Source organism: Denticeps clupeoides, chromosome 8 (genome assembly GCF_900700375.1).
Source record: "Denticeps clupeoides chromosome 8, fDenClu1.1, whole genome shotgun sequence".
Taxonomy (NCBI): Eukaryota; Metazoa; Chordata; class Actinopteri; order Clupeiformes; family Denticipitidae; genus Denticeps; species Denticeps clupeoides.
Genome location: NC_041714.1, coordinates 22,835,334 through 22,860,699, shown reverse-complemented (window position 1 = coordinate 22,860,699; position 25,366 = coordinate 22,835,334). Strand labels below are relative to the sequence as shown.

Here is a 25,366-nt window from a genome sequence, read left to right as displayed (position 1 = left end):
AGCAGCACCAAAAAAGAGCCTTTCACACGTACACACACATGTGCATGCACACACACACTACACACACACAAACAAACACACACAAAGACACACTACAAACACACAGACTACACACACACAGCAGCAGGGGTTTATTATCTCATTCTTCACTGTTTGTTATAGGGACCAGTGGTTCTGGAACGAAACACTTCTGTAATCGTCCCTTCACCACACAAAGTCATTTGTGAGTAAGAATAAAAGGTAAATTAAAACGTCGCGCGTGTGTATTCGGCTTGAATATAAGTGAACTTTTCAGGATCTTCGTGTGGAAGAAAAACAAGCCCGACTTTCATGCCGGGGCAAGATTTTATGAATGGAGCTCCACCCCCCCAACTTTCTCTCGTTTTGTGAATGGAAAAACAACAGGAAAATCCGGGAGGGGCGGGTTTTCGGGGTGCCGCGTCGCGATTGGTCGGCGCCGCCCCGGTCTCCGCCCACGGTTGCTAGGCTGTGACGGGCCGGCCGATGTGATTGGTCGAGAGGTGGGGCCGCGATTTCATTCATAAGTCAGGTCATTCATGTGGACAAAGAGAGAAACGTGAAACCCTGACAGAGAAAACCGTCCAATCACCAGGCGATCTTTTCACGGCTCTTTCCGCTCAAAACGACTTTCTCAAACACTTTCTGCAGCTAACGTACAACAACACAATAAACACGAATTTGCACGAACATTAAAGGTTTTCTCGATAAATCTCGACGCAAACCGTGACGATGCAGAAAAACACGCACTTCGACGTCGCGCACGCAAAAAATAAAGAAGTTGTTTTCCCGCCAAGCGCGTGACACTCGAGACGGACGTGGAATAAACAGGCAGGGCGCGTGCACGTGACGGGGGGGGGGCGTTTTTGTGAATGGAGCCCCGGGACGCCCCCCCCCCCCCCCGCGCGCGCGCGCCTCACCGACGAGGACGGAGACTCCGCCGCGTCCGCGTCCCCGCGTCCCCGCTCCGCGTACATGGGCGCCGACGGATAACGGAACCGGGCCGGAAGATGGACGAGTATCTGGACCAGCAAGTGCCTTACACTTTATCTCATGTGCGTACTGCTCGCCCGGCCGCCGCGACGGGGCGGAAAGTCGCGTTTAACGGCGCGGCGATCGCGGTGCGGACGGAACATTTTTACCCCAAAAAAACCCCGCTAAACTGGGATCGGGAAGGACTTCGAACTTCTCTCTCCAGGACCGCAGCGTTTCAGCCACCAGAAGGACTTATTTAACCTTCTGGCGTTTATTTCAACGCAATTTCTCATTCCAGGAAACGAATGGTTTCATGCATGTAATTAATTACAGCGACAACGTCATTATTAATGGGAATGATGGTTGTTGTACTGGTGCCTTTTTTATATGGATTTATTAGTTTATTATTCTAACCTGCACTTTTCTGTCTTCTTTCAGAAGTCCCAGGGAAATGGGCCCCTGAATAGACTGTTGATGGCCGCAAAAAGGAAGTACATGGACACCGAACTACCTCCTCAGGAATCTGAAGGTGTGGCAGCTCGCCCCTGCACCGCGGCCCACGGCCGGTGCTGACCGTCTCACAGTCTCTGCCCTCTCCGTTTCAGATCTGTTTCAGGATCTAAGCCAGCTGCAGGAGACGTGGCTGACGGAAGGTGAGTGGTGCTCTCGGTGAGACCTGGCCCGGGCCGTGGCTTTCTGTTGTTGGTTATGGTGGAGGTTCAAGGTCGACGCTGTGCAGGATTTGGGGAATTTGGCTTCCTGCAAAGCGACACCGTCCGTGTAATGTGACCCGGGGCGGCGGACGAGGTGAGGTGATGTTCAACCTCGGCGCTCCAGGTTAATTACACCCCGCACATCTCCGACGCTGTGGAGTCTCCGCGTTGATGATTCCACAGTGCTGCTGCATGGTGGGATTAACCTCGGATGAGAGGGGCGCTGAGGGCCACGTTATGAAAGGAGAGGAAGAGACACTGAGCCCACAGGAAGGTCCTCGCTTTAGAGGCCTGTCCAGTCTTGTCGCCAGACTAAACTTGTAAGGGCGGGACCTGCCGACTCCGCCCAGGAACTGCCGGATTTAAAACAATTAACGAAATAAATCATTAGCTGCGTTCTCTCTCACACACACACACACATACAAATACACACTCTTCCAATCTTGTGCTGACTTGCATTTCAACATTTTCCTGGAAGCCAAGTGAGTTCTCTCTCTCTCTCTCTCGCTCTCTCTCGCTCTCCGGTCACCCCAGAGACCAGTAACGGCGAGGCGGCGTGTTTCAGGCAGACTTCACGCTTCTCCATCTTCCCCTGAAACATGCAGCACGCGCTCGACGTACAAACGTGTCGGAACACAATTTATTGTTTGATCTGGAGGACCAAAACTCTCTCTCTCTCTCTCTCTCTCTCATCCCAAAATTCCTCGGGGCAGAAGAGGGTCGAGTTAAGTGGAGGTTAAATGGAATTACAGCAGAGCAGCGAGGGCCGGAAAACAGACAGTGCCGGAAACGGAAGGAACGTTTTTATTAATGATTAAAAGCTCGTCGCCCGAGATCGTTTTATTGATGTAAATCCTGCTGTTCAGACGTACTTCCTCCTTTCCGAGATTTGGGCTTTAATTTGCCACCAACGTATGTTGTTGCACTTGACTGTCTGTCTTCTTAAATGAATTCTAATTGTCTTGATTCTGGAAATGGAATTTTTCTGGGAATGAGCGCGGAGGTCAGAGGTCATTCTGCTCTCGAATGACCGCCGTTCAGGTCGTAGTTCGTTGAGTTCTACGTTATTATTTTACTGTAATTTTGCCTGTGTTCCTAGGGTTTGGAAGAGGGAGGGGTTCTCTGCATGTCCCGCCCACCTCATCCATCATGTGCCCGTTTCCATGTCGACGCTGCGCTTTTTGTGTTTTTGTCCCGCCGGGCCCGGCCCTACCTGGCCCTCGGCCCGACGCCCGAACACTGGGGTCCTGTGTGCTCCGAGCCCACCGGGTCTAAACGGGTCTCCCGGCCCCCCGCCAGAGCCACTCTGTGAGGACAAGTGTCTTTGGTGTCCTCAGTCAAACAAAAAACGCGCCGCCTCACGCCCGCCATGCACCTGCTAGCAGCTCTGGAGTCACAAGTTGGGGGTTCACTTCATCTTTGGAATATATATGTGTGTGTGTGTGTGTGTGTGTGTGTGTGTGTGTGTGTGACAATTCCATCCGTACATGACGCACTGTGTTCACAAAGCAAGAAAGATATATTTTAAAAAATGTCCTGGGACAGTGCAGGGAAGGGCAGGTTATTAAAGAGGTCGTGGAGAGGTCATGTGCGGTTATGACCTGTATATGAATCCGTCCTTTCAACGACGAGTCAATATGTCCACGAGGTCGGGATAAATCAGCCACTCTGGGAATGTCGTGTGTGATTCCAGTGACTTCCTCTACTGAGCATTCATCACACTTACTTCCTAAGGATGCAGTGCGACGTGAGTGTGTGTGTGTGTGTGTGCGTGTGTGTGCGTGAGGACCGGAGCAGATCCAGCTACAAGCTTGAGGTCGGGATACAGCAGGTGGGGGAGGGGCTATTGATCTTCCAGAAGGAGGTTCAGTAAAGTGTGTGTGTGTGTGTGTGTGTGTGTGTGTGTGTGTGTTATAACATGTACATATGCGTCCATCCCGACTCGTTTTAGTACCAGAATGGCGGTTTGGTTTTACACTCACAGCTTCACTCGGGGTCTGTGGCTGAGGAGGCAGTCATGACAAAGAACAGAGGAACACACACTCGCACACACACTCTCACTCACACACACACACACACACACACAGCACTCTGTGGTATTGATTAGCTGCTCGGTGAAAAGTGCTGGCACATGGAAACTGGAGGTGAAGGTCGGCGGGCCGAGCTGGACGAGTGTCTCGGGTTACAGCTGGAGGGGAAGCTGTGGATCAGGAGGCCGTTACACCTTCACTGCGGCCGTGGCGAGGAGGACCGTCCCGCGTCCACGTGGCGCGTCCACACGCGCAGACTCGCACCGTCGCCACACACACATCATATTCAAATACAACTTCGTTAGAGAGTCCACAAGCCGGTTTCTGATGGTTCATGTGTCTGACCTCCTGAGAAGACCCAGGACGCATTAAAAACCGTCTTTAACAACGTCTTCCTCTTCCTGTCCCTCACAGCTCAAGTTCCTGACAGCGACGAGCAGTTTGTCCCCGACTTCCACTCCGAGAACTGTAAGTGTCCCGTCCTACTTCAGGTGTTTAATTACCTGTGTGTGTGTGTGTGTGTGTGTGTGTGTGTGTGTGTGAGACCATTTGCATTGCATTTGAAAGGCCCACTGGTGCTCAGGAAACCAGTAAAAGTTGGTTTGGGGGTCCGGACTATTGTGTCCGCATGAGGTGTGAATGGAGAATGGCGGCGTGTACGAAGGCGGCGCAGGTTTCGTCTTGCTGGATGGGGTGATGGGGCAGCGATTGTCTCTGTGGGCGGGGCTGTGGGAGGTATGAAAAGGTGTTATGAAGAGCAGGACGGGGTGGCGAGTTGGAGGAATGACTCACTGAGGTTATTCAGGTACGAGACGCTGCCTGAGACCTGAAGTTATGCAGAGGTGTGAGTGTGTGTGTGTGTGTGTCTGTGTGAGTGTGTGTGTGTGTGAACCATTTAACCCCGTCCCTGACAGATGCTCCCACGACACACTGTTCACGTCTGTTGCCGACAGCGAGGAGGAGGAAGTGCGGTTGAACTCTGGGGCACGCAGGGGTCACGCCTACTTAACCCCGGCGGGCCACAGCCAATCAGAATCCGCTCGGCCTGTCGGGGTTTGACGTGAGCGACAGGCGCAGCGCTCGCTCAGCTGAGCGCCCGGCCGTGGATAAGAACATGGTGAAGATGAAGAACGTTCTCCGTGAAGATATTAAAACCACGTGTTGGAGATGGCGGCTGGGAGGGAACCGGGTTCTGGCAGGTCCGTCCCCGTCCCCGTCCCCGCGCCGACACAGCCAGTAAGCAGCCTGCCTTCCCGCAGCTGACCTTTAATGACCCTTCTCCTGCAGAAGTTACTCCTGTTGCTTCCTGTGCATCTTCACCCATGAAGATTTAAGGTCCTTCACAGTCCAGAGTCCTTCTTTCCAAGTTCTCTTTCGTTTGGAGGACATTATGTGGCCCGTGTTGAACCAGACGTCTAAATAAATTTAATGTGGCGAACTGATAGGTCAAAGGTTATGGGTCAATAATGGCCATCCAGTGGCTTTTAGGAACTTGATTGGGGGTCATGACCTCTGCGTCCTCTGTGGTATCTACTGATACGGGTCTTACGACAGCCCCGCCCGCCCCCACCGCTGCCCGCGCGGCTTATCTCCGTGATTGATGAGAAATAAAGGGGCCGGCGGTTGGGGCGGGAACGGGCGTGTCTGCCTGGCGGCATTTCGAGTTGTTGTTGTTCTGCCTGCGGTATATTTAGCGGCGATGAGCGCGGTACGGGCCTCTGCCTTCTCATTCATGAAAATGTCGGCGGCTCGGGTCAGGCTCCGCCTCCATTCCTGTTTTTGTGAATGGAGCCGTGCTCCCGCCCTCTTCCTGTCTGTCCTCAGACCGAGCGGGATTTTGAGGCCGATCCCGCCCTCCCTCGCTCGCTGAGTGTTCCAAGATGTGAGCTAATCCAGCGGTGGCCGCGGCGGCGGTGCTGTGTGCACCGGTTGTTTGGTTTTGTGCCTTGCGGCGATTATGTAGGACGCCGTGGCTCCAAATCCAGTCTCAGCTCTGGAACAGACACCGAGAACGGAGCAGAGGTGGTGTGAAGCCTTGTGGAGGATGGACGTTGGAGAGATGAAGACTAGATCTTTATCCACAACCCCCACCCGCTAAACTACACAGGCAGTTTTCCAAAATACAGCTGCCACGCAACTCCAGAAACACACCCCGCCAAGGAGGCGGGCCTTAAACACACACACACTCCAGATTTTTATGAATGGGCCGTTGTGCTCTGCTGGAGTGGCGTGGACCTCATGCTCATCTTTCCCCCCCCAGCTGTCCTTTGTTCCTCAGCAGTGACACAGCAGAACCCTGTTCCGGATTCAGAACTTTGCTTTAGAGGTGCCGGACCCATTTTTGCAGAACCCAGGTCACAGGGGGCGGGGCCAGCGGTTTGAGGGGTGTGCTCGGTCAGTGTGTGTCCAGGGGGAGAGAAGGGGGCAGGGAGAGGAAGTGAGTTATAAACACAAACCAGCTCAGGATGTCTTCTGAGACAATCCTGCCCCTTTCTTCACTGCTTTTTAGGCCTTGCATCAACAGAGAAGTAGTGTGTGTGTGTGTGTGTGTGTGTGTGTGTGTGTGTGTGTGCGCACAGCACAAGCACATAGGACTATACCAGTGTGAAGACCAGAACCAACCTTACAGGGTCTTTCTGGGCCGTATTCCCATTCATGGATGAAGGCCAGTCGTGGACAAAGAGTGTTTTTAAATGGAGAACTGAATGAGGACAATATGTCCGTTCAGAAGATAATTATAAGATCATTTTGATTAACTCATGTTAGATGAATTCAGCCATTCTTCTCATTTACCTTTTGTTCGTTTCTAAAATGCAGGAGGCGGGTTCGGCCCCCTTGAACTTTTCCACATTTTGTCACATTACAGCCACAAACATGAATCTGTTTTATTGGAATTCCACGTGAAAGTATTGACTCGGGGGGAATAATTCCGCACACCCCACTTTTCAGTTATTTATTCGTAAAACATGTTTGGAATCTTCTCAAGTGTACCCCACTTTGTATGGGTCTTTTGCAGCCTGGTGGGGGGCTCGTCCTGTTCTGGACCTGTTCACAGGCAGTTCGGGGTTCGGCCTGGAAGGGCGGAGGAGGGGAATCTCGCGGCGGGATGATTAAGGTCCCGGTGATGGAGGGACGGGCGGCTGTTATTCCTTTCAGCCTTGACAGGAAGTCGATGTGCGCGCGTTATCTCCCCCCTGAGAGCCTCCAGGCCCCGCCCCACTCGATGGGCGTCGGTACAGTAGAAGCTCGCTACATCATTTCTGTAACGGCCAGGTAATCAATACGTGCATTAAACATTACGAGGGGGGGTGGCTGTAGCCGGGACGTCTGTGTCGTCTTCACACACGAAGACACAAGAGACGGTGAGCGCCACGGCCCTTATCGTGTTGCGCGGCGTTACATCATCCTGGAGACGGCTGGGATTGGTCGGTGGCAGGGCGTGAACACCAAGAATGAAACTGCTCGGGTCCGAGCAGAAGCAGAAGCTGCTTCTTCTGAAAGAAGAAGTTGTTGTGACCCACCCGGTCGTGGCACGCAGACACATACACCCACATAAACACACACACACACACGCACACACACACACACACACGCACGCACACACCGGGCGTTTCCACTCACTTCCATTTTTCAAGTCGTGTTTGACGGGTTTGTCAACATAGCAGTTCGGTCCAGCGGAGGATTCCCAACACGCTCGGCTCCTCGGAATATTTCAGAGGTCAGAGGTCACCGACAGGCATTCTTCATGTAATTACCTCGCTAGAAAACCAGGCCGGTTTGGCCGGTCATTTTGCAGCGTCGATCTGGACGCGTCTTCCCAGCCCTCACACAGAGAACACAGACCGGACCTGCTGGGGAAAAAACACGAAAAAACCAAATCAATACCCTCCTTTTTTAACCTTTTAAAGCCGTTCAGGCTTAATTGCCGCCCCGGTTGTTCTTATTGATTTGTCACCGCTGGAATGGGTTCGGTCTATGAAGAGCCCGTGTGAAGATGCAGAGCGCCTGAGAAATTACCCGCCTTCACCTCGTTTCCAGAGCTCGGCCAGGGCGAGGGCTGTCGCAGGTCTCCATGTAAACAGGGTTCACGGTAAAGTTGTCCAGACGCACCGCGGTTTCCACAGCAAATCAATCCCGACTCCTCGTTCACGCACTTTTTATCCAGACCCAGGGTGAGAAGAATCGTCACCGGGTCCTGTAGGATGAAGGGGTTCTTGCAACGGGGCAGTGGTGGCCTAGCGGTTAAGGAAGCGGCCCCCTAATCAGAAGGTGGCGGGTTCGAATCCCACTGCTCACTGGTTAAATACAGAGGACACATTTCACCGTGTCACCGCGTGCTGTGCTTCAAGATGTCCCATTTTTATTCATCTTGTGCGTAGTTGTAGCAGTAAAAAATGAAGCAAGTTATGTTCCACGAGAACATAAGACCGTGGATGTGCTGGCAACACAGAATGCGAATGTTCAGTAAGAACAAATGAAGTGCGCTGAGATGAGATGAACATTAAAATATGTCTGGGTGTGAGATGGTGGCATCTCCTGATTAAACATCCTTATGGCCAGAAGATAAAAAAAATGCTTTTTCATTTGACCTTTAACCTTAATGGTGCCAATTCCTGTCTCTGGCAAGGTGCGAACTAGCTGTCAGATCAGCCGTAAGCAGATGTACTTTTTATTTGGTCAAATCCGCTTTGGAATGTCGGCGGTGTTGGTTTCAGACATCAACATCGTACTTCCTTGCCCATCTAAGGGAACTATTTCCTCCATCTGTCACATCTGGCGAGTGTGCGGGTAAAACGGAGGGGGTGTCGGGTTTGTTTTGTGGTGGGAGTGACTCCAGTGTCCCTCAGTAATGACCCTCCACTTCCTAAAACACTCAGCCATGACCGTCACCTTCGACCCCACCCCTCCCCCGGCCATCCCTTATACATATGCAAAGTGCTGCTGTCCCCCCGACACACGAGCGCGAATGTCGGGGTTCTCACACCTCCCTGAGTGCTCGGCGGCGTGAACGTTGAAGTCGGGTTTCTGAAGAGTTCGTGGCTGCCGTGCTGAGTGAAAATGACATCAGAGCGGCCCAAGACGTCAGAGGACGGCGCTCGTATTCCTCTTTTTCTCCACTTCCCCCAAAATGGAGGAGAGAGACGGGGCTCCTGCCTAATCTCAGAGCCGCCTGTCTCAACACGGCCTTCGCTCTGTGTACAGAACCTGACGGCGAACATCTAAACACTTCACTCAGATGGTGTGCGGGCCGCCCGAGTTCACGGCCTCCTCTTCCACGCCACACGTCCACGCCAGGAGAAGTGATGCAACGTTCCTGTCGCCGTGTAAACGCATCCTTTTCCCAGAGGACTTCCTGCTTCTCTTCCAGGCGGCACCTTCCATTCAACTGAATCGGTTGTAAATATTCGAGGTTTGATGTTGAGTAGCGGCTGATGCTCCACACGTTTACATCTACATCTACATTTACCAGACACCCTTACAGTCAGTATTTACAGGGACAGTCCCCCCTGGAGACACTCAGGGTTAAGTGTCCTGCTCAGGGACACAGTGGTAGTAAGTGGGGTTTGAACCTGGGTCTTCTGGTTCACAGGCGAATCTTCCTGAAGGTCCAGGAGGTTCTCCTTGCTCAGGGAAACAATGGAAGCAAATGGGATTCAGAACTTCACCTTCCCCGGTTCTGCTCGGGTTGGTGCGATGGCGACCAGACACACACTGAGATCACGTTACCGCCAAGCGCACCTTCGCAAACACAAGCTCTTTGATATCAATATGCCAGCTTAGCCGTCCCCACCACGGCCAGGTGGAAGACGCCGGGCTGATGGCTTTCTGATCTGCTGGAGCTCACGGCTAAGCCAACGCTTCCTCGCCTCAGCGCTCTGCCCCCCACGAGATGAAGATAATGAGCGTTTCTGCCGGAGACCACGCCTCTTCCCATTACGGATTAGGAGGCTGGGACGCGGCCCAGAAAACATCCTGAGCGCCTTCAGGTCACACACTATAACTATAATGCGAAGTGATTGTCCCTTGTGATACACAGCAGCACAGCACACGGTGCACACGGTGAAACGTGTCCTCTGCATTTAACCGTCACCCTGAGTGAGCAGTGGGCACCATGACAGGCGCCCGGGGAGCAGTGTGTGGGCACGGGACCTTCATCAAGGGGACCTCAGAGGCACCTTGGCAGGTCGCAACCTTCTGATTCCTTCCTTAACCGCTAGGCCACCACTGCCTGACACATGGCCCGGTTCCTTAAATCTGCTTTCCTCGCCATGTATTTAGGGCTTTTATGTTGATGATTATGGCTGATATCTTATTAGATTATGTTGAGGAACGTTCTGGATTTATCCATGTAAACGCTCATGGCTGAGTTGGGGCTGGCAGATCTTTCCACCATGTTCAGAACGTAACAGGTCAACGTTCCAACTAAAACCAGACATCTGAACGGGAATAAAAGGCTGCTGGTGTCGAGACGGGAGATTATGCCCCTCGATGGAATACCTCAGCAGCGAAGCCGTGACCGGGTTTGGCACATCTGTGTATGCGATTGTGTGTGTGTGTGTGTGTGTGTACTTTAACAAAGCCCTCTGACGACAGCAGACGTCCCGCTCACATGCCGTTAGTGTTCAGCTCAGAAAGCTGAGAGTCGTGTTGCGTCTGGTCCAGCCCGACATAAAAGTGGGTGAAGACAAGAACAGCTTGCAGAGGGCGGCAGGAATGTGTTTATGCTCAAAGGCGTGTGTGTGTGTGTGTGTGTGTGTGTGTGTGTGTGTGTGTGTGTGTTTTCTGAGCTGAGTGTTAGGGACGTCAGCAGTACGTTGTGCCGTTGGTCTTTTTTAAGATGCTGACCGTGATTGACGGAAGGTGACAGGATTGTACTCACGTGACCCCCCCCCCCCCCCCTTCCCCGCAGCGGTGGCGTTCCACAGCCCCCCAGTGAAGATCAAGCGAGAACCACAGAGCCCCGGCTCCGACCCCAGACAGTCCTGCAGTCACAAGCCGACCTTCAGCTTCACCAATGGAGAGCAGTGCCTTTACGCCAGGTGGGAGGAGCCTGACCACTCGCACATCTTAAATAATGAGCATTTAAATAACAAAGAAAGAAGAGGGGTGAAAAGGATCACATGTGGGGTCCACAATCTTGCGGACACAAAATATCTGGTGTCCTTGTGTTTCAATGCAGTGCCTATGAGCAAAAGAGGGCCGCAGCTGCAGCCACAGCAGTACCAGGGGGACCCCAAAACCCCTGCCCCGCCCCACCAGGGACCATGCAGCATTTCTCCCCCAAACCTCCCCTGAACGCTCGGCCAGACGGGGGCTACATGAACCCTTCCACAACATCTCAGCCCCTCCCTGGACATGGACACAGCTACCCTGCAAACCACAGGTGGACACACACTTACACAATACACACAATACACACGGCCACACTGTGAACACAGCACAAGTACGAGTAAAAAGTACTCGTACATCCAAAAAATGACTCAAGTACTGAGTACTGTAGGATTTTTAATATCTAATTTATTTCTCAGAAATGATTTATTCAGGCTGAAGAAATATAAATGTGCTGGTATTTCCTAATGATAAAATAACATTTTTAAATAATTATTACACCATTTTTTTACATTTACAGCATTTACCAGACGCCCTTATCCAGAGCAACTTACTATCAGTAGTTACTATCTGGTATTTCCTAATAATATATCTTATTAAGTATGATTTGTAGTAATTAATGGACTAAATTGGGGTATACAGGGCAGTAGTAACCTGGTGGGAAATACACCCCATCCCATTCAAACTCCAATCACTTCCTTCCCTGTAAAAAAAAAAAAAAAAACTAAAAGGGTCGACATCCCACTTACTACCATGGTGTCCCTGAGCAAGACACTTAACCCTAAGTGTCTCCAGGGGGGGACTGTCCCTGTAGTCTCTGTGGATAAGGACGTCTGGTAAATGCTGTAAATGACCTCTATTCTCTGTTTTAAAAGAGTGGCCAGTCGAGCCAAGTAAGAGTAACGTAAGTACTTTTCTGAAGTAAACGTAACTGTTCACTACCCAGCTCCAGGTACCCAGCAGCCCCGACAGACATGCGGCCCCAGTTCCCCCACCAGACTCAGGCCCCGCCCTGCATGCACCCGTCCCCGGGCGGGTCTGGCGGCGGCGGCGGCGTCTACCACAGGCAGCACTCCGACACCTGCGTGCCCTACATGCAGCAGAGCTTTAAACAGGAGTTCCCGGACCCCCTGTACGACCGCGCCGCACACGTGAACGGCCCGCCGCACCCCCACCGGTTCCCCCCCGCCCACATGATGGTCAAACAGGAGCCCACAGACTACATCTACGACCCCGGTGAGCCAGCTCCAGACAGGCCAAGTCCTACAATGTACTGAGTAACCACAAATTCATATTATTGATGTCCCCAATAACGCTGTCTCTCGCCGCCATTCTGCCACGTCACCACGTCCAGATCACATGACCAGAACTCCGCTATATATATAAATAGAATGCGTCCCACAACATAAATTCATGTAGAAAAGTGGCATTGCGGTGCAGATGTACCTCCTGCATGTTGTCCTCTAGAGGACGCCTCCGCTTCGCCTCTCCGGGGCTCTGATTGGCGGGACCTGTCTTACCGCTCTGAGAAGTGGCTTGTGTCCCTGCATGTAAAAGTTTAGGACGTCTTTGCGGCGTGTGTGTGTGAGGGGGACAGGAGAAGCTCATTGAGAAAATGGAGGGCAGGGGAAAGACTAGAGTCCCTGGAGGACAGCGCGCTGGTGTTGGGTTGCACCGCCGCTTCCTTTCTGCAGGCAGATGAACTCATAATGGAAAAATGAGCGTAGCCGCGGTAACACGAGCCGTGCGCCGGGCTGGGACGGGGTGGAAGGGTAGGGGTGAGGTGAGGTAGCCGGGGGGAACGAGCCCCTCGTTCCTCAGCTCCTCAGTGTTTTAGAAACACTGCAGTCCTGATGTCATCTGTGTCCTGTGAAAGCCGACACACACACACACACACACACATACACACACACACACACACACACACACACATACACACACCACAAAACACACAACACACACAAAAACAAAAAAAAAAAAACACAAACAAACACAACACAAAAACAAAAAACAAAACAAACACACACATAACATACACACACACACACACACGACACCACACACACACACACACCCACACAACACCACAAACACAAAACACATAACACACCATAACACACAAATACACAACACGCACACACACACAACACACACACACACACACACACACACAACACGCACACACATACACACACACCACATACACACACATACACAGACACACACACACACGCACACACACCACATACACACACAAAACACACACACACACACGCACACATACACACAACATACACACACATACACAGCCACACACACACACACACACACATACAACACATACACATACACACACACATACACATACACACACACACACACATACCACATACACATACACACACCACACCACACCCGCACACCCACACATACACACCCCCCACCCGCCACACACGCCACACACACACACACACACTACACCACATCACATCACACACATACACACACGCACCCACACACACGCACACACACGCACGCACACAGACACACACACCACACACACATACACAGACACACACAGGCTGCAGCTCTATTGTTGTTGACTGGTAAACACAGCATGGCCGCCTGGTGGGTGTGACCTGGTCACCTATGGCGTACCCGGGAGACCCTGGACGGGGGTCACTGCTGTTGTCCATCAGTTTCAACAGTCTGGACTCAGGAGAAGACTCAGGAGAAGAACGTGGCTCCACCTCTCAGCCGTCCTTACCGTCTCGCAGCGAAATGGCAAAGTCGTTTGTGCTCATTACGACGGGATTATCCGCGAAAAGAACCGGCGAGTCTGTCGGTCGGAGGCTTTCGAACACACACCTCCACCCCTCAGATCTTCTCTACGTGATGCCTGACGGGGGAGACGTTCTTTTCTGCCCACAGACGTTCCGAGCTGCCCGTCGACGTTCCACCACGCCGACGGCTACCCCGGCCAGCAGCGCGCCGCTGAAGGTGCGTGTTTCAGGCGGAGCGAGCCGATTGGCCACAGGCCTTCAGGCTCCTCGGCCTCATTTTGGCCCGGATTTTGACAGTCTTCTCATGGCAGTCTTCTCGCCTCTGTCCCCAGGTTATCCGTTTGAAAATGACTCCCGCGTCGTTCCCGAGAAGTTTGAAGGTGAGTCTCGTGTCTCCGTCCTGCCGAGAAACCCAACTCCCGTCAGGTCACGTGGTTTACAGTCTCAGGCCCCCGTAACCCTGAGTGCACACACCTACAGTAACCCCGACATCTGCAAATAGATCTGATGAATTCGATTCTCTTTACGGTGTTTCATGTGATTTCTAGTCTGCTGAAGTGCTGCGGTGCATCACTTCTCCATCCCATTCCACCTCAGAGCCAGGATGGTGACCACCGACACCATGACCCTTCTGGCCAATTTGGCATTACTCTCATGGTCATGTCGATGAGATGAGATGGTGTAGTCTGTCACGTTAAACACTAGTGACTTCCTGCAGGTTGTCTGCCAGGGATGGTCTGAGGTCTAAAGAATCAGATGAAACAGCAGTAAATTGGAGGTCCATCATCCCCATCCTCTAATGGTCTTCGAATCTCTCCAACGATCTCAGGTGAGGTGAAACAGGAAGCTGGAGGAGCGTTCCGCGAGGGCACCCCGTACCAACGGCGTGGTTCCCTGCAGCTCTGGCAGTTCCTGGTGGCCCTGCTGGACGACCCCGGAAACGCCCATTTCATTGCCTGGACCGGCCGCGGAATGGAGTTCAAACTCATCGAGCCAGAAGAGGTGCAGCAAACGAACCCATCCTGATAATACACCACTTGATGAAGAGTTGTTACCATGCTCCTGGTTCTGTGGTGTATGGACCAGAAGATCCAGTTCTTTAACACACACACACACACACACACACACAGACAATTCCATCGGGTTTCAGTAGTGGTCTGTACACAGAGCCAGATCTCCATTAGGTTGCATGCATTATTTACTCCATACTTAACAGCGTGCAGAAACAAAATGGAGGGCGTGCAGGCGGCTGGGCTCCATTACACACTCTGACCACCCTCTGCAGTCTGTCAGGGCCGAGGGGCGCGAGCACTAACCTCCCATTGTCTGTGGTCAGTAGACAGCTAAAGAGCATTGCTCAGCAGGCCAGGACTATGGGCATTAATGATTCATTACAGTCCCCCTCACCGGCCTCAACATCTCCCAGCCTTCCAGCGTCTCAGCAACGTACGGCGGGACAGCTCGGAGCTGGACATTTTCAACCCAAACAGATATTCAATGACAAAAAAAAATGCTGTTTAAAACCAGCTGCCCATGTTGTAGAGACTCTGGTGGGACAAACGTGTTTCCTGCACAATGTGTCTCCGGTTTCTTCAACACAGGGACACTGTTTTTCTGGCTCAACATCTCCACCACTTTACTGAAGTAACAGCGCCCTCTAATGCTGTGGCTGCAGTACTGGAGACTCAATTCACTTCAGCCACTGATATCATTTCGCATTTAGCAACATCAAAAGCCAGTTTATTTCTGTAGCAAATATAATATAAGTTGCATTCGCAGATCGGACAATTCACAAAATTCTTGCATAAGGAATCAATAACTTACATAATCAATTACATAATCGCGGTAGATGCTTTATTCTCCAAATATGAGGTCAGAGGTCAGAGGAAAGTATGATATTTGCTTACTGGGGCAGTGGTGAGAAAACACTCGTAATCAGAAGGAATTCGAACCGCCAAGGTGCCACTGAGGTCCCCTTGATGAAGGTCCCGTCCCCACACGCTGCTCACCAAGGGTGACGGTTAAATACGGTTAATACGCGTGTCACCGTGTGCTGTGCTGCAGTGTATGCATTCTGTACGGTGCTGTGCTGCGGATATTTAAAGTGCCTCAGCTCTATGACCGTGTTCAGCGTCCTGTCCTGTCCTGTCCTGTCCTCTCCTTCAGGTGGCCAGGCTGTGGGGAATGCAGAAAAATCGTCCAGCAATGAACTACGACAAACTGAGTCGTTCTCTGCGCTATTACTATGAGAAGGGAATTATGCAAAAGGTAATAAAGTCAACCTCATTCAACCTAATAATAAAAACCTAATCATTTCTTCCTGTAAGAACGTTATTCTGCTGATCCTAACCGCAGGTGGCCGGCGAGCGCTACGTTTACAAGTTCGTGTGCGAGCCCGAGGCGCTGATCTCGCTGGCCTTCCCCGACAACCAGCGGCCCAGCCTGAAGGCCGAGTTCGACCGCTACGTCAACGAGGAGGACACTGTGCCACTCTCCCACCTGGACGAGGTGGCGCCCTACCCACCTGAACCAGCCCCCAGCAACATAGGCTCCCAACCATACTCCAAAGGCTACATGTACTAATGCCACCCGCCCGCTCCCGCTGCACATGCCCCTCCCACCCTCTTGTATATAACGCTATGGTGTTTTTTTTTTTTTTTTTTTAAATTAATCTCATTAGGGACTCTGCATTTCGCTCACTTCTGGGCCCTATCCCAAACAGACTGCTTAAAGAGATTGCTTAATAAAGACCCAATATTACTACTAAGACTGTCACGTGACTGCTTTGCGAATGCTCGAGTTTGGACCGGGACGTAGGGTTAAAGAAGAATGCATGCGGACGCTCTCAAGTTGTCTCAAGCCAGTGGGATGAGAGGAATCTTCAGTTTTAGAGTCATCTAATTAATATATACATGATTAACAACATATTCTAATTGCAGCAAAAGACCAGCAGTAGGACTAAGCCGTTATGGAGAGTGAGTTTATACATGTAGTTACATTTTCAATCAGAATTCTTCACGAGAAAACCATGCCATGAACTTAAAACCATGAATCTTATTGATTCACAAGCTGTTCATTGTGCATTTTCAGTGCAAACAAGCACTGAAAGTGTCTATTCTTAAAGAATAAATGACACCTTACGATCTACTTACTCTTTATCTGACTTTCGAAGAACATATTTTTGTTTCAGTAGCTAAACTTTGCTCACATGCAGCAATAAATCTTTTTTTTTATATTACAAATGCTTATTCAAAGCCTATACTACACAAGGCCCAATGAGGTGGAAATATTCAGGACTAAAGCCACACCTGATCCAGCAGAAAAAGAACTACACAGGGTGGATATTACACAAAAAATATACAATAATACAGGAGAAAATTCATTAATATAGTCTTTTAATGATTTTGTGGGTAATCAATAGTCCAAACATTTTATACAAAACACCAAAGCACAGACAGAATCCAAAATTAATGTAAATTAGAGGAAGTCCAAATTTAGAACATACTTTTTAAAATAAAAAACAATTTCACCATAAACGGAGAGTTACAAAAGCATTTTAAGGTTCTCAAAGTCTGATGAGACATTTAAAAGCACGAAACGGGAACAAAGTTCCCCATGAAAGCATTTTTCTGCCTGGAGAACGGAGGGGTGCAGAGAGTGGAGCTGTTTCTGATCAGGGGGAGCACCGGCCAACTATCGCCTGCGGAAAGCTCTGGAAATTCTCCAGGCATTGGGCTCTTCGTAGCGATTGTAGAGAGGCTCCAGGCGCTGCTGCTTCTTCTGTTTGCTGAGGCGCGTGGGGTCGGACACCTTGAAGAACGCGGGCGCGAACTCCACCAGCCAGCGTGGGTCAATGGTGGTCACCTCGCGCATGTACTCTTTAGTGGTCAACACCAGCTCGTGGTAAACCACCCTGATAGTGAAATAACACAGAAGAGGAGTCTCGTGAAGATCAAGGTGTCAGTGGCTTCATGCACAAAAAATGTCTTTAATTGACCCGAAAAAAAAATAAAAAAAGTGCCAATGAAACGTACCACTCCGGCTGTCTGTTGAACAGGGCGCTAGAGGGATGGATGTACACGACCTGTTGGTCAATGAGGGTCCGGTAGCCCTCCTGGGGGTCTTTCTTGGCCGCATTGCGGAAGAAACCACTGCAGATGGCTTTCTGCACACGCACTGTAGCCTTGCCGCAGGAGACCACATCCAGTTTATGCCTGTCACACAAATAAAGAATATATTTTATATATGTAATATATATATATATATATATATATAATATGTGAAATGGTCACATATTTCCCAAAGCCTCACCTGTCCATGATACCCAGCATCTGCTTGCGGATGTCTTGCGCTCGCCGCAATGAACGGGCCTGAATGAAGTTTTCGTAGCACCAGGGGTTGGAGAACTTGTTGTTCTTCCATGAGTTGTAGACCGCTAGCAGGGTTAGATGGTCTCCTTCTGGCTGGTGGAACTTTGCCTTTTTCTGGTCTGCTAGGGCCTGCTTATCCTAAAGAGCACAAGACAATCCTGCCTGATCAGAACATCAGCTGAACATCTGGCCAAATAAAAGGTGCAACAAAATATACGTTAAATCACAAAAAACTGGCATGTGCATTTTCATAATTACCTTTGGCCTGTAGAAGACGTTCTGCACAGACAGCATGGAAACAATAGTCAGCATCTCCTCACTGCAACCCAGGTGCACAGACATGATGAGCATCTTACACAACATGGGCTCCAGGGGGAACTCCGCCATCTGAGCACAGGGTGAGAGTGACAGACCGGCCAATCAGGGTGAGAGTCTCACATCACGTGTCCTGGAAGGTGAGTTGGACCACACGTGGATAATATTTTGGTCATGATAAAAATGGAAACCTCACCCTTCGTCCAAGGCGTGTCAGCAGTCCCTCGTCATCCAGTGCGCCCAGTGTGTATAGCTGCTCCATAGCTGTGATCAGAGTCTCCATTGGCGGAGCATCCATGAAGTCAAAGGAAAGTAGGTCATTGATGCCCATAGCCTGAAAGAACGAGCGAGTGAGAATCTGACAAGCAGTACCTCCAAATGCACCCCGATCTGAATTTTACCTTAAGAGACAGCACAGTGCTGGCCAGGTTGGTTCTCTGAATCTCGGGGACATTGGTGGTGAGCATCTCATCTCTGTAAGCTCTTTCTGTGTACAGTCTGTAACATTTTCCAGGACCGGTTCTCCCAGCACGGCCAGCTCGCTGCTTGGCCTGGGCCTGTAGGTCAAAGGCCACAGTGTAAAAAAAATAATAAAGCTGGGAAAACTTTTACAGTGCACACAGAGTCATATTTCATGTACTGGAATTTCCTACCTGTGAAATAGGCGTGACCACTAGCTGATCAATGCCAGTTTTGGAATTGTACACTTTCTGCTTCACAAAACCTGGGTCCACCACGTAGTAGATGCCATCAATCGTCAAAGACGTCTCTGCAATGTTAGTGGCAATGACGACCTGAAAGAAAGTAATTGGCTTTGATGAGCCTGAACCGTACAGCTTTTTAAAAGCCCAACCGTGTTAATGCTTCGAATGTGCTACAGCTGCTAGACTAAGAGGAAAAGGAATTTGTGTGGAGAAATGAGCAGGAGAAAATCTCTTATTGCAGCCGGAATTCCATCTTCGCATCTTTCTCATGCAAATCCATACATATCACCTGAGATATCACCAACTGCACGTGTAAAACGATTCATGGAACTCCACTTTACCTTCCTGCTACCCGGGGGTGCCGGGTCAAAGATCCTGGTCTGCATCTCACTGGGGAGAGCCGAGTACACAGGAAGGATGATCAGCTCCGGGACGTCCGGGCCGAGTGACTTCATTCGCTCGTAGAGGATCTCGCAGGCCGTGTCGATCTCCTCCTGACCAGTCAGGAAGACCAGGATGTCTCCTGCAGAGAAGACAGGTTTAGATTTACCTTCACATTGGACTTACTTTTGCGGCACCGAGGGAAGCCGGGCTCACCTGGAGGCTCAGTCAGGTGGATCTGCATGACCGTGATGAGACTGGCATCAAGGTAGTCAGTCTCAGGCTCTTTGGTGTAGAGCACTTCAACAGGGTACGTGCGACCAGGGATGGTGAAGATGGGAGCTTCGTAGAAATACTGCGAGAACTTGACCGCATCGAGCGTGGCAGAGGTGACAATCAACTTCATATCAGTGCGTTTCTGAACGGTCTGTGCGGAAACAGATTAAATCGAACATCGAGGATTTATATCAGTCAGAAATTCACATGAACTTCAGCAGAGCTACACAAACCCCTTTAAAAAGTGCTGTATGAAGTGCAGCGGTACCTTCTTCAGCAGGCCAAACAGCACGTCGGTGTGGATTGTTCGTTCGTGGGCCTCGTCCAACATGATGATGGCGTACTGACCCAGGTCCGGGTCAATCAGGCACTCCCTCAGCAGCATTCCGTCCGTCATGTACTTGATCACCGTCTCTGGACTGGTGCAGTCCTCAAAACGGATCGTGTAGCCGACCTCTTGGCCCAGACAGCAGCCGTACTCCTCCGACACCCGCTTGGCCACAGACATGGCGGCCACCCTCCTGGGCTGCGTGCAGCCAATCTTTCCCCGGCCGGTGTACCCCGCCTCGGCCAGGTACTGCGTGATCTGGGTGGTCTTCCCGGAGCCGGTCTCCCCGATCACGATCAAGATCTGGTTATCATGGACCGCCTAAACAGAGCGGATGGAAAAAAAAAGTCACACCCTAGGCACACACCGGGGGATCAGGGACGAGGTTCCCTCTGACAAGGACGTACCTGAATGAGCTGCTCTTTCAGCTTGTAGATGGGAAGACTTTCTCTCTGCTCCAGGATGGACAACTGGGTCTTCTTTCCATACGAGGCTTTGTTCCCCCCGAAGGCGTGCTTTTTCCATTCGGGAATGTCGTTGGGCATCATGCCTATGCCCCTCATGTTGGCCGCAATTTGCCTGCCCTCGGCTGAAATGGAAGAGTGCGTTAGAGACGATAAAAATCACCCTTTCCGGACGCTGACTCACACAGGAACACGGCACCCGGAGAAACCAGATGGCCACGGGTGGCCCTGGGCTGTGCTGAAAGCTGCTTAAACCAGACCTCCGATCAAAAGTCACGAGCAGCAGAGCTCCTCGGGCGTCTTTTTCAGCTAAATTCATTCATTCGTCTTTCCTCATCTAATATATACGGACTTGATCAGCAATTAGAAAACTGAGCACAAAGGTCTGTTTAAACAGATCCGATTATTAAAGGGTGGAATAGAAACTACAGGAAGCACAATCTGTACCGTCCGGCAGCGGATCCACCCAGTGCTTGTTCAGGCCCATGGGGATGGAGTCCATCTCCGCCTCGCGCTGCGCCTGCTTCACCTCCCTGCGCTCCTTCGCCAGGGCGCTCTGCATCATGGCGGCCTGGGACAGGGAGCCGTCCGGGTTCTGGGGGAGAGAGAGAGAGAGAGACCCACGTTACATGGCACATTTTCCACATTACAGCGCTGATAAAATGATGCAAGGATGGCACAACGTGGAGAAGTGGAGGGTGAACACACCTTGACTATTTTGACTGGGCTCATGTCCATACTCTGTTTGGTGTGTCCTCTTAGGAACGGGGGCTCCTCTTCCACCAACTCAATCTCCAGATCCTCATCTAAAATACACAAAAACGATGAATAAACATTTCAGAAACATTTTTGTAAATGTATACTGTGGAAGAATGCTGAAATGACGTGCCTTCTTCATCATCTACTTTGGGGAGGATGCCAGTCTCCTCATCAAAGTCGGGGAACTCTTCTTTGGACAGAACGTTGGCTGCTATCATCTGCAGACACACACGGAGATGTCACGGCAATGCTGACAGCAGCTGACTGCTGCCACCCAGTGGAAACATCTCACGGCGCTTTACCTGCTTGATCTCCCATTTCTCAGGGTCTGATATCTTGGTGAGACGTTTGCGCTCCAGAGTGTCATCTTCCACTTCAGGGCAATGTCCCAGGGTGACATTGGTGGGCCGGTCCGGGTTTCTCATGGCCGACTCCTCGCTGCCCTCCCCTCCGACGTTCCTGCGTCGGTTGGGGTTCAGGTCCTCTCCCGTGTCCTGGTCCACATCCTAGTGGGATTTGGGCAGGGAGTTCAACTTAAAACTACGAAGAAGCACAGATGCCTCTGACCGACGTGGTCCCAACTTACCTTCATACTGAGGCTGGTCTTGGAACCAGTAAAGGACAGCACCTTGACCTTGACCCGCTGACCTTTGGTGACCACATCTGCAACGTTGGCCACTCGACCCTCTCTCCGAAGCTCAGAGATATGGACTAAACCTTCCCAGCGTTTTCTACACAAAGACCACAGCAGGTTCAGAACAGAGAGACCTCAGCGCTGCAGGATGTGGGCAGGAGTGGAACTGACCTGAGACCTTCCAGCTGCACAAAGCAGCCAAACTGCATGATGCTGGTGACTTTGCCGTTATAAATGTCACCCACCGAGGGCTCCTCTGGGGGCGGACGGTCCACATGCTTGTCTTTCCAACGGTCTCCGCCCTTATCCGTTTCCCTCTGTGGGCTATTGGAGCGACTTCTCGAGCGCCAGCGACTCTTCCTCCCTCTGGCCCTCTCACGGTCCCGGTCACGTTCTCGCCGATCACGGTCTCGAGACCGGGACCTGGAGCGAGTCCGGGATCTATGGCGTCTCCTGCGATCCCTGTCCCGCTCTCTTTCTCTGCTCCTACTCCTCCTCCTCTTGCTGCTTCCGCCATCAGACCTTCAGCAAGACGTGAGGCAGCAGCTCACATCAACCTCACATCACCGAGGACAGAATATAACTCATTTTACAACTCGGTTCTCACCTGTGCTTGCTGCTCTTCGACTCAGTCCCACTTACACTGGGCATGAACATCTCCAGCTCTTTCATGGCATCGGCAGCCACCTTCACGTCGTCTTCGTCCAGCAGGCTCTGTAAAGTACCAGCTGCTGGTCAGACTGAGCGCATCGAAAACAAAACAAAAAAAAAAACAGTAATACTCACCCGAGTCCCCGGATTGTCTGGTCGGCACAGTGCGGGGAACAACTCCCGGAGTTTGTCTTTCTCACTCTTTGGTTTGACCACAGGTTCTGAAGTTTTAAACGAGGGAAAGGAAAGACATGAAACTGCAGATGCATTCTGAAGCATGCAAAAAAAAAAAAAGAGAGAGAACGCGACCATTCAAACTAACCTTTGCTGTTTGAAGCTTTTCCCTGTGGTCGCATTGTTTGTATAAGACGCAGCAAATTGCTGACAAGAGAGTCCTGTTGAAAAGAGATTACGTTAAAATATATACGAAAACACAAGCATTAGAACCAAAGGCTCGAAGCAGCATTACCGTAAATTCAGCTCCATTCTTCAGCAAAACCGACTTGAAGCTATCAAACGTGGTGTGTTTCTCGGCAAGGCTGATGACAAATTCAGCTAAAAAAAGAGAAGAAAACGTCACCTCAGCAAAGTTAGTGGTGAGTTCTGTATTCGACAGATTTTCACAGAACTTCGCTGGATTTTCTCTCACACATTAAACAAAAACCCGGAAATCTCCACGTTCACAGTGATGCATATCTGTCTTTTTTTAAAATAACAGTGCTGAATAGACAGACAAGGAAAACTTTCATTTCCATTAACACATTGCCTTTCTGCTGAGGTCAAACTACATGTATAAATCAGTTAACGCCATGCACTTGCACACTCGTGAAAGCCGTAGATAATGATAGTGGGGTTACTACAGGAAGAGCGGCTGTATTATTTCGAATTTTCACCTCAATTTGGATTGGCTGCAACAATCCAAAAAAACTATGTGTGTAAAAGTTAACGTGACATGACTTTGTAAAAGTGAAGATTTCTGGGTTTTTGTTTAATGAGTGAGAGAAAATCCAGCAAAGTCTGTCGAATACAGAACTGCTTACTTTACTGAGGTCTCAAATGGGCTCAAAAGGACCAGTAGCATTATTATTGGACATGCAGCATGGTGAAATGCGTCCTCTGTATTTAACCATCATCCTAAGTGAGCAGTGGGCACCATGACAGGTGCCCGGGGAGCAGTGTGTGGGGACGGTACCTTCATCAAGGGGACCTCAGTGGCACCTTGGCAGACCGGGATTTGAACCCACAACCTTCCGATTACAGCGAGGCTCGCTAGGTCACCACTGCCCCACTTATGGGTTAAATAAGAAATACACGTTGAACCTCACTTACTACCATCGTGTCCCTGAGCAGGACAATCAACCCTGAGTGTCTCCAGGTGGGACTGTCCCTGTAACTACTGATTGTAAGTCGCTCTGGATAAGGACGTCTGGTAAATACCGACAGTAACACTGGCGGGCGAAGTGAGTTGGGTCCAACATTAGTCTAGTGTTAGTTTCGCCTACAGTATCCGTTTAGGACCGTTTGCACATTAAGAAGCATGGGACACGATTGTAAAGCTCTCGAACAAAAGTTACGTTAGTCCAGCGTACCTACACCGCCGTCGGCTAAGCTAATGCTAACACGACGTTAACGCACAAAAATAGCAAACAAATCGCCGAGACCGGCTTCGTACCGAGATCTTTATCGTTGATTCCCAAGTGGTTGTCGAGCTCCGTGCAAACCTTCGACACCAAAGAAAGGTACTCGAGCTGTTCCAGCTCATCTTCTCCCACCTCCACCATTTTCCACGGGCTTGTTTTGCTCCGCAGGCGCGACTTCTCACACGATGAAGCTCGGCACTTCCGGCGCGGAGTGTGACGTCACGACGGAACTGGGTGGCGCTCTGTCCGCAAGATGGCGCTCAAGGAGCGACAACGTTTCCTTAGAACTTGTACCGTGTTAAAAAAGTGAATAATATACATCTGGAATGCAGTTTGTGGATGTAAAATATACACAGAGCAGTTGTGTTCATCTGCAATATCATTCGTGGGCTTTGCTGGGGCTTTTAATTAACAATTAGAATGTCAAAGGGAGAGTTCATTAAAATGCATGGCTCGGAGTTCTCATTCAGCACTTAGAAAAGTTGTGCGGTTATGCAGCGTTATGTAAGAGTGCCCTGTTCTCCGCACACTTTTCCTCCATTTGTAGGACTCCCCAGTGCCCCACTGAGGATCTTATTCATCTGCACAGTCTCAGCGCCAATTAGTCTCTTATTGGCACTATTGTTGATGAAAGTGCAAAATTAAAGTGCTGAGTTTCCTCCAAGTTCTGCTGTTCCTTTTTGTGGCCCCCAACCCCTGCCTTCTCCTCCGTCCCCCAGTCCAAAAATCCACCAAGTTGTAAAGGGGTTGTAGTGCATGGGGATCCCCTCCTCTTCTTCCCCCAGTACGTCCTCACCTGACCTGCCTAAGTGTAGCTGAGGACAGCCATGGGGGAAGGGATTCTGTTACGTAATGAGGGCTTATGTGTGTAGATCCTCCGTGTGTGTGTGTGTGTGTGTGTGTGTTCCACTGTCAGGGTCAATCCATTCCGGCTTGTTTACAGAGGCGGGGCTTGGAGGGAGCGTCCCCAACGACATCCTTTTACTATTCCTCGGAGGCGATGAATGGAGGCATAAGTGGCTCTTCAAGTTACATTCCCAGTTATGGTCCAAGCCGTGCACTTAAGGAGGGTGATTAAATGATCCAGTGTGGAGTGGAACATCACAGGCTCCACAGCGGGCTGCGGTGTTCGTCCGCTACTGAGTGGAAAATTCCTGCTGTAGACCAACATGGCGAGGCAGGTGGGGGGAGGTGAGGGGGGAGGTCTCGCACAGA

At 50.7% G+C, this 25,366-nt stretch overlaps 2 protein-coding genes across 3 annotated transcripts; one reads left to right on the top strand and one right to left on the bottom strand.

The window, feature by feature from the left end:
- The first annotated feature begins 965 nt into the window (after positions 1-965).
- Positions 966-16,359, top strand: etv4 (ETS variant transcription factor 4). Of its 2 annotated transcripts, none has more exons than XM_028988656.1 (12): positions 966-1,048; positions 1,432-1,522; positions 1,599-1,646; positions 4,151-4,204; positions 10,647-10,776; positions 10,917-11,120; positions 11,793-12,082; positions 13,778-13,846; positions 13,962-14,009; positions 14,459-14,631; positions 15,796-15,897; positions 15,985-16,358. In XM_028988656.1, exons 2-12 carry the CDS (start codon positions 1,468-1,470, stop codon positions 16,210-16,212), a joined length of 1,401 nt encoding a protein of 466 aa, XP_028844489.1. In that variant the 5' UTR covers positions 966-1,048; positions 1,432-1,467; the 3' UTR covers positions 16,213-16,358. The 2 variants fall into 2 exon arrangements, with proteins under 2 accessions (XP_028844489.1, XP_028844488.1); XM_028988655.1 differs by having other exon boundaries at positions 1,029-1,073; positions 15,985-16,359.
- Positions 16,360-17,004: 645 nt separating this feature from the next.
- dhx8 (DEAH (Asp-Glu-Ala-His) box polypeptide 8) lies at positions 17,005-24,342 on the bottom strand. The gene is made up of 22 exons (XM_028988654.1): positions 24,184-24,342; positions 22,981-23,066; positions 22,834-22,906; positions 22,647-22,732; positions 22,468-22,574; positions 22,032-22,382; positions 21,813-21,957; positions 21,529-21,732; positions 21,357-21,444; positions 21,176-21,273; positions 20,915-21,062; positions 20,411-20,592; positions 19,944-20,324; positions 19,616-19,826; positions 19,360-19,541; positions 18,968-19,108; positions 18,716-18,871; positions 18,511-18,648; positions 18,258-18,386; positions 17,941-18,137; positions 17,664-17,843; positions 17,005-17,542 (listed from the first exon to the last, which is right to left on the bottom strand). Exons 1-22 carry the CDS (start codon positions 24,290-24,292, stop codon positions 17,323-17,325), a joined length of 3,612 nt encoding a protein of 1,203 aa, XP_028844487.1. The 5' UTR covers positions 24,293-24,342; the 3' UTR covers positions 17,005-17,322.
- Between the last annotated feature and the right edge of the window lie 1,024 nt (positions 24,343-25,366).